At 45.5% G+C, this 9,726-nt stretch overlaps 1 protein-coding gene across 1 annotated transcript; it reads right to left on the bottom strand.

The window, feature by feature from the left end:
* Nucleotides 1–1,044: 1,044 nt before the first annotated feature.
* LOC135812018 (uncharacterized) lies at nucleotides 1,045–7,729 on the bottom strand. Its single transcript, XM_065325319.1, has 6 exons — nucleotides 7,503–7,729; nucleotides 7,279–7,383; nucleotides 5,572–5,772; nucleotides 3,719–4,061; nucleotides 2,524–2,826; nucleotides 1,045–2,018 (listed from the first exon to the last, which is right to left on the bottom strand). The coding sequence occupies exons 1-6, from the start codon at nucleotides 7,548–7,550 to the stop codon at nucleotides 1,756–1,758; spliced, it is 1,263 nt and encodes a 420-aa protein (XP_065181391.1). The 5' UTR covers nucleotides 7,551–7,729; the 3' UTR covers nucleotides 1,045–1,755.
* Between the last annotated feature and the right edge of the window lie 1,997 nt (nucleotides 7,730–9,726).

Genomic DNA, 9,726 nt, shown 5'->3' on the forward strand with positions numbered 1-9,726 from the left:
TCTCTCTTGCCAGTCTTCCATTGGACGCTCTCTCCGTTCCCTAGCTGCGTGGTCAAGGTAAGGAACTTCGATACGTGGAACTCAAGTGTACGAGCGCTCCTAGGTCTTAGTTGAAAACTTGCTACATGGTATGGACAAATGTTGCCACTCCTTGTATGGGCAAGTGGAGTAATGGTCAAATGAGAGACTCAGAGCTTGCACGTCGGATCCCGACGAGAAGATCCTTTCAGCGCGAGATAGAATTGCAGGTGGGAGCATCAAAACTTGAACCAACACAAAGCAAAAATTAGCCCAAATCAGCCAAATTTAGCCACTCGAGCGTACAAAAGAGACCTTTTTTTGAAAGTCTTAGCCGATACGAACAATATTTTGCTCCCGAGAAAATGGACTTTTCGCAACCGCACTAGCTCGAGCTGTCTAGTTGCATCAAGACAAGAGTATAATTATAAGCGTCTACTCTTGGTTGTACTAGTAGTAGTTCACATACCGCGCCACTGTCACCCCAATGAATGAACATTACGGCATACCTATGCAGACGAGGTTGCGAATTCAATCGTCAGCGCTTGTCAGGGATTTCAGTAGGCATTTGACAGGTCAAAAAGGACTTCCCGGAAAACGTGCACACCAGAGCGCTGGTTTGAGAACTCAGCATTCAAAGGGAGCGCGGGCACACATGGCACACGGGATGAGCGATTTACTAATACAGATGAATGGAGAAAGAATATACCGGTATAGGGATACATGCTAAGGCAGGGGAGATTGCCATGCGTCGATTCCAGCACTCCTGAAGTTAGATGTAACAAAACTCTTACTTCAATGAGCGCCACCCAATAACAGCGATGTTCATCGTTCCAATGGTATCGCCGTCGCCTTTCTTAATGCAACCGAGCGAGTAGAGTCAAAATATGAAGAGGGGGAGAGAGAGAGAGAGAGAGAGAGAGAGTGAGTGAGAGAGAGAGAGAGAGAGAGAGAGAATTCCAGACAGCCAGATAATTTACGAAATACACCTTTGCCTACAAGCAGACAGGTGGTAAGTGAGACCAGTTCAATGTTTGAAAATTCGCTGATTGTATTCACATGTTACGCACAATCAAATGGAATGAACACCCAATACAATGATGTCCAAGGCTTGGCCGAATTTACGGCAAGGGAAATTGTACAATGAAAGATACTCTGCAGTGAGCTAAAGAGCCTGTTTCAACGCTTCAAACATGCCTAGTATAGGATACTCGATGTGCAAAGAGAAGGGCTAGTCGAGTACGACTCTAAGCAAGAACGTTCAGGGTTATGTAGACTTTTACACTGAAGTATGTGTATTCGGAGCATGTGCATTCCAAGTGCATGCACAATGTGATATTATCACGAGATGCACGCAGTACTGCCAGCAGAAGAAAGAAAAGCATCAACGGCAAATACTTATGAAATGACCAGTGTGAGGAAGGCTGCGTTGAAAATAGTGAAATACAAAAAACGGGGCTTTGAAGAACTGCACACACACACACACACACACACACACACACACACACACACACACACACACACACACACACACACACACACACACACACACACACACACACACACACACACACACACACACACACACACACACACACTATTCATGATCTCTAGCACAGGTAAATGAAGGACAGCTAGACACACTATTAGTGCTAAGGTCTAAACAATTCTACTACATCACAAATGAAGCTACATAACTATGTAATGAACTCGAATTAAATTCTCGTCTTGAGTTGACTATACTTGCCAGCATCTCCGGAAAGCGTCCAGTTCCAGCATAATCTGCGTTCTTTGGTAGGATGATCGGAATACCTGCTGGCAGACGGAGCGGGTCTCCATCATTTTCACGAACCGCTCGGGGGTCACGTAGTCCTCATCGTCGGCAGTCCAAGTGGCGAGCCACTGGTCGCGCACTGCGTTCTCAAACTGAAGTAGGCGGTGCGATGGCCAGGCGTACTTCTGGGCAGCATCGCGGATGAAGCACGCCACTACATATTTGGCTGCAATGTGCGCAGAAATAGCACAAAGAGAACAGGATCTTAAAAATCGACGCTTATTTGGATGAGGTGGGGGGGGGGGGGGTGCTTGTATATGTCACTATTTCCGAACACAGTGTCCTCCACCTTGTTTCATGCTGTCAAACCAACAACAACATGTCATTCTGCTGCTGCTTTTTTTCTTGGATATTGTTTTGGTATGGACTCGTAACTCGTAACTTGTAGTTCCTTGGTCCATTCTCTTTTGTATAATTATATTGTTTTTGGTGTATTAGTTTTCGTACTTGTTTTTATTTTGCATCGCAAGTCAAACGGGCAATCATGCCCAATGTTATGATGACGATGGAAAGGGAGAAAAGATTTAAAAACAAGATTAGATAAAAAAATCCCTCAAAACACACACATATACGGTCTCTGAACTGCAATTAAAAAAAATCCATCAATATTCCGGCCCTGGGCCACCATCAGGATTGACAGTCTTGACGATGGCCCAGGCAACGTAACTTACGTGGAATTCCTATGAACTCTGCTGGCTGTGTTTCCTGAAGAGCCCTCAACTCGTGCCGGTATACCCTCTGCTCAGCCTGATGCATGACTTCCAGCAGTCCCAGCACAAGCTCCTGACGCATTCCATCCATCCGTGCTTGATTGTCATTCACCGGTACCCGGTTCTCAATGGGAAACACGCTGCTAGTGGGCGATCCTACCAATTCACGAGCGAGGCCTACATTCCTCCATTCGCTGAACAGGGTTCCCAACACGGCATATTTTTCCTCTTGCATCGCCGTGACGAATGTTGCGGGAACAATATCTGAAGAGCAGGAAGAAAGAATACAGCAGATGCGGTTGCAATACAATACTTCGAGTACACCAAAAAGAAAAAAAAGAAAAAACCTATCCATGAACGATTCTTGATGTTGAGTTTGGGGAAGCCCAGAGGCCAGGAAAGAAGAAAGCCAGCTTCACCGGACTTAGTATGATGAAATGATCTCTGGAGAAGTGAGGTGGATAAGACTGGGCGCCTTGCTGCTTGAGGTTGTATCCAGCCCAGATTGTAGATTGGGTATCTAAACCAGATATATATGTACATGTAGCTTGCAGAATGGGGTACAGGGCCCGGGTGCCGGGGTTATTTCTTAGGCTTCACAATCATTCTACTCACTATGAATGGGGCAAAGTTTAACAAAAATGTCGAATGGTTAATAAAAGCTCTTTTTTTTGTAGATATACAATGTAGGAGTCGGGAGGACGGGATAAACTCCTGGCCGGGGGGGGGGGGGGGTCGTAAACTACGAGTGCTAATAGTATTTTTACGCCTCCCTGATCATGGTTATTTGCGTCCTCATCCGCACACGGTGTCACCAGGGACCCCGCGTCTGTGGAAATAGCCAAGGCACGTGTTTCCTTGCAGGACACCTAAACACATACACATGTATAGATGTGTGTCTCCAGCCTCTTGGCAGGCGTTTCGTCTCCATGCTACATTGTAGTCTCTACTATTTACCCAAAATGTTGGGGTTTTGTTTTTCGTAATGGTTCTGTCATTGCTTGTGCCTATGGTCTTTGGTCTATTTCAATTGTTTATTTGCCCATATTAAAAAGAGGCTACAGGATATTTGCACAAGGTTTCAAGTAGCACGCATGACACGCAAAACCCGGATAGTGAAATGTTGGCAAAGATGATGGGATCACGCATTTCTTACCCAATGCCTGCAGAGTTGGCTGGAAGCCTTGCCAGAATTCTGCTTCAGTCTTGTACCCAGGCTTTGGAGGTGCTGCGATGCTCTGGAGCTTGATCACAAACATCGCCCCGTGGCACTGATCTGCCATTGGACTCTGATCATCTTCCCGAATCCTCTCCGCATAGCACTCATCACCTGAATGAAGCTGATTGGTCAAAAAAGCCTTCACCACTTTGATCTCGCAGTCTCGTCCGAATTTCTCGCCACTTCCGCGTCCGTTTCGAAGCATGATTGCGGGCCTACCATCACCGGAATCGATTGGAGCGTCGCGTACTTTCATATCTCCTTCACCTACTTTGAATATCTGGCAAAGGCGAAAAACAATAGTGCACGTCACTCACAATACGACATTGAACCAGCCTTATTTGTTGAAACACCGAATTTCATGTTCAGTGCAATCATCAGGAAACATACGATTTACTGTTTACCACGCCAGTACCGGTGTCATAATAAAACAAAGTTTTCTGACTTATTCCAATCGTCTTTCTGTACTTGCTGGTGTTGAGTTTCTTTCTATCAGGCTAGTTGTATAAAGATGGTATCAATTTTGTTGTTCAAAGTGTTTTTTTAAATTCTCCCTTTTTCTCTTTCCCTTATTTCCTCGCATACAGCACCAGTACTCCCCATGGTCTTTAGTGACCCGGGATGCTGCATAGCCCACACACAAAACCAATACCGCTACCCCTGAATACTTGGAAATAATACACTGGAGGATGTACCCAGTGTGCTGACAGTGCTCAACACCGCGGAGGCAGAGTGTAATACAGAACAAGAACAATCAAGGCTTGTTTGCCAGCAAAAACCCTTGATTGTTCTTGATTCTTCTGTACTTGGTAATAATAAAGATACATAACAGGGAAAGGTTGCTGATGTGTTCATACATGCCAACCGTCTCGGGTTGCCCGGGACAGTTCCGGGAATGGCTTGTTTGTCCCGGGGTCCCGGGAGGTTCTGCGAAAGTCCCGGGATCGAAAGGGGACTGTTGAAATGGATATTAGTGGTGTTGGGGATGTGGTGCCTAGGCTATGTTTTGGATGTCGGCCCAGATTGGTGATATGTGTTGTACTGAAATTACAAGCAGTGTGAAAACAAACCATGCACTTTCATGTCGGACTACATTACAGTCCATTGCAGTGCTCCGAACTCCATTAAATTGCTGGGAGGCCTCTACGAAGGTCCACCGCGACTTGCATCAAACTAATTGGCTCTGGGCAGCGTACTCCATGTGAAGTTATGTCACCCGTCAATGAGCAACTACCCTCGTCCATAATCTCTCTCTCTCTTCTTTTCATTCTATTTCTCTTTTTCTTTCTTGTGGCTCTCTCTCTCTCTCTCTCTCTTCTTTCTCACTTGATCTCCCTCCCTACCTAGCTGCATTCTTATCGATGCCTGGACATAGGTTATGATTGTGAGACCTGTGGTCGGATGAGCCTCGTCAACCTCATCGGCACATCGCCTCTACTCCCCTTTGTGTTGTTGTCCAGTGTCACCTCAATTGTCCTTTCCCCTCATTATTAAGAAGGCTGTGTTTGCTAGTAACAAATATTTGTAAAAAAACCCAAGTCAATGCCTGTAACAAAGTTATCTGTGTGAAGCCAGGCTCACGTAGTATACACAATCCGTTACTGAAAATTCAATTTGTTCAGTGAAAAACACACTAACATCCAAGGTGACAACGAATTCAACATGATCGAGGTGAACTTTGTGACGTGCCTTTTTCAAAATAGCGGCTCGATCACACCACCACAAACCCTACACGGTGGAAGGACTTGCGTGACAACTCGTGGAGTTACCTTCACCCCTATACGCCGTACCTGTTCAGTTTGTTCTTGGCCGAACAGCTCAAGGACATTGTTGGCTGTGTGGCTCTTTCCCATGTGGGCTCTGCCCACGAAGGCCAGGCGCAGTGGTCCATAGTCGCTCATGGTCATCAGCCCCGGGAATGTGTTTCTGGTGATACGGCCATCACTGGTACGCAAGTCATACTGCTTCATGGGTTTCATACACTTCAAAACCTAGCCAGCACAGCAGACAGAAAAGAACACCCTCTTATCAGTGTACATGGTCAGACAGGCCAGGCACACAGCCAGTACTCAAGCAAGTGCTTTCAAAAAAATTATTGTAGATCCGCGTAGGAGCTGCATCTGCGTTTTGATCTAGCGTTTCTACGGGTGCAGAAGGTCTGGTCTGATTAAATTTCACGCCAACGTAAATTGTTTGCATACACAATAAACGTGTGTATCTCTCGCTCTACAGAAGGTTCGGGGAGGGACATTGATGTACAGTAAAGCCTGGTGTAGGCGACCTCTGTGTTTAGCGACCACCTGCTCTTAACGACCATTTTTCCATGCACTGATAGTTCTCCACAGACACTGTGGGACCTCGTTCTAAAGACCACCTGGCTTTAATGACCGCTTTTGCTTGCATCGTGAGGTGGTTGCTTAAACCAGGTTTTTCTGTACAGTCTAACCTAGCACCACCGTCCAGGGGCTGGGGATTCTGTGATACCAAAACAGGCACTACCAGTACTTGTTTGTTTGTTTGTATACTTTATTTGAATTCGCAAATCCAAACGAGCACAAATGCTCAATGACAAGGCAGCGAATATGTTATTATGTTACAGGGAAGGAGGGTTGGGGAGAAAATAAGGAGAAAAAGAGAGACTTGTATTTCTCTACAAGTAACATGGCATTATTGCGTTCCTCTCTCCTCTCTCCTCCGCATTGCATTCGAAGTGGGCCGAAGCCCGAAAAGAAAGAATCTATGGATGATGTAACTGCCTTCACCTTCCCTCTCGCTCTCTTTCTTTCTCTCTCTACCTATCTATCTGTGTCTCTCCCTCCCTCTCCCTCTCTTCTTCATTGACTTTTGAATGCGCATAAACCCTGTGAATAAATGTCAAAGTGTCACTATTGAACGCATGCAGCCCTTGCTGCCTTTTCAAGATTCATCCATAGTTATTGCCTTAGTGGGGCACGTTAACCTTTAGTGGTGGCAGAAAAATGTCATCAGTTGGTCCCTTATCTTGTACTTCGCGTCTGTTCGGTGTATTGCTCCGTGCAGCTTGTCTATAAACATGTACGAGTTCGTAGATTCATCCATTCATATCACGATAATGTTATTGATTCTCCAAAAGAACAATCGATACAGTCGCTGTACGTGATGTAGACCAGGACTGTTCGTGTGTTACGCCGGGTCTGGAGATGAAGTAAAAAGATGAAACGGTTCCTATGGAGCTATAAAAGTCTTAGAGAGATTCGCCAACAGTAGATGGATACATGTAATTATCAAAAGAGTGTACAAGACAGGAGCATAATTCGAGGAACTGCTGCCATAAACTTTGTATGATTCCGCCAATTTCTATGCTTTTCGAGTAGAATCTACCAATGTGTCAAGCAATACCCTCCCAGGTCTACTTGCACACACTGCACGGAGGATGTTGAAAGCGACACACCGTCCCCGGGTGGCTCTGTGATCCTATAGAAAGTTGTAGTTCAATCCCTGGCTGTAGTTTATCTTACCCGTTCTTTGTGCTCCTGATCTTCTTCGGCTCGCTCCGCCCTGATCTCATCTCCAACAGCCGCTCCAAACTTGTCGGAATGAAACTCACTGGTAATCTTTTTCTCCTGGAAAATAGAAATTCGAACAAAGGCGAGAACATAAGTGCAGAAAACGATGTCGATTTGGCTAGACACCAAGCCATGTTGGACTTGCTCCACTAAGGAAATCTCGACAACTCATCTACCTTGAACGTTTTCTGTCCAGTGAAAAAATACCTGAGCCGCTCAAACATGATCGCACTGGTCTAGGACTGGCCTTCGCACTGGTGCCAAGACTTTTCAATAGGACTCTGAGATAGAAAAGGACTTCGGCCACTGCAAACGAAACCAAGCCGAGCGCCGTCTTGGCCATGAGCTGAACAACTTTCAGCAGACTACCACCACACCCGCCCGTTCCAGTACTGCAGTAGAGATAAAGCCGAATGCTCGCCATACCATGCACATTGCGCTAGTCTAGTGGAGCGTACCGACATGCAGTCTACGGGCGCGAGCTTGCCGTGCTGTCTACCCGGAATTCGTGTCTCGCACGAAGCGCACTCTTTTCCGCCTTGGCCAAGTTTCATCATAACAATGTCTGCACAGCACCCTTACCGGTACCGGCGAATGTACAATTATTGTAGATCTATAATATAATGTAATCGGAAACTGTTTAAATTTTTTTTTTCGGGGTAACGGCCTCTTTTACGGGCAAAAGAAGTCATAATTATAGACGTGAAAAATTGAGATACCATTGAAACTGTTAAAATGCATTCGTTTTACATGTACAATGCACTAGTAAAATAGAACACGGGCATTGTATTTGGTTGGTTGGTTGGTTTTTATTTCACTTCGCACATTCAAACGGGATGACGACCCAATAAAATGACGGCGAAGGCTTAGCCTAGAAGTAGCTATGGAAGAACATAGTTAGAGAATAGGATACTGTACTAATACCTGCGAGTAAACGGGGAGGGGGGGGGGAGAGAGAGAGAGAGAGAGAGAGAGAGAGAGAGAGAGAGAGAGAGAGAGAGAGAGAGAGAGAGAGAGAGAAGAGAGAGAGAGAGAGAGAGAGAGAGAGAGAGAGAGAGAGAGAGAGAGAGAGAGAGAGAGAGAGAATACGATGTACCTGTGATACTATCTGTGATACTACGCGAGGTTTACTGAACTGCCACATGACCGAAAGGTCCAGCGTTGCTTCCACCTCTTCCGCACAACATTGTACTATAACAATAATCTTTATTAAAGGATCTCCCAGAGGCGATGGCCTGTCGAGGGGATCTCCCAGAGGCGATGGCCTGTCGAGGGGATCTCCTGATGCAAATCATGCAATAGAAATAAACAGTGAGGAAAACTACACGTGTTACAGTATATGCTACATAAATTAGCAATAAACACAGGGCTGGGTTGTTAAAAATAAAACAATTAATTCAAAATTAATGTCCAGGGATATACCACTACAGTCAAATTTAAAACTTTTCACGTGCAAGCGATATTGCTGCTGAAATTTAGAAAGTGAATCTTGGGATGTCAGCCTTGGTGGAAGGCAGTTCCACAGCTTTCCGATCTTATGCAGAAAGAGAGAGGAAGAGATGCGGCCATGAGAATTGAAAATCAGTTTGTTTGGTCGGCGTGCGCTAGAAGAGATATTGATGTCAAAGCGGGATAGATAATCATAAACTCAAATCAGCCGTGTTCGGTGTAGAGGACACATAGTACGTCATAAAAGTTAATTTGATATTATCATATCAGGACGCAAGCCTGCAAGGTATTGAAAAGGCGTGTCTTTATTATCGGTTACCATAGCAACTACATAGCAACATCACAGTTACATGTATGTGCCGATTTCACTGATAATGTTTCCGTTTTGAGTCGGGGATAGCATTTGAATATGTAAATGGGGAAAAAATGCTGCTATTATCTGCTGCTAGGCATAGGCTCCTCAAGAGCAATATTTATTGCTCACTGTCGCATAGGCGTACATTGTATTGTCATGTATGTGTGCGTACACGTACAGTGTACATGTACATTAGATTCTCCGCGACGTCAAGCATCATCAGGTCCTTCCATAGCGACATGACTGCCATGCAGTAATTTGTTGATGCCATCTTCATAAGGTCCGTCAAATATCATAATGGAACGACACAAGGCTTTTCTGGAGCAACTACTAGCTGCTATGGAGTGTGACTGGTGCAGTGTTCGTGCTGGTGTCTGCAAACGTCATCTGGTCTCGTATGGTCAAAAGAAAAGTCTACCATGACTGCCAGTATCCGTGTGCATGGTGTGGGCCTGCGCCGATTCGTGTTGAGAACGGCTTGCGGCAGGGTTGCAACATGACCCCCTTTACCGAAAATCACCAACTGTGCAGACTACCACCGCACCCGCCCGTTCCAGTAGAGACAAAGCTGAATGCTCACCATACCATGCACATTC

This window comes from Sycon ciliatum, chromosome 3 (genome assembly GCF_964019385.1).
Source record: "Sycon ciliatum chromosome 3, ocSycCili1.1, whole genome shotgun sequence".
Lineage (NCBI taxonomy): Eukaryota > Metazoa > Porifera > Calcarea > Leucosolenida > Sycettidae > Sycon > Sycon ciliatum.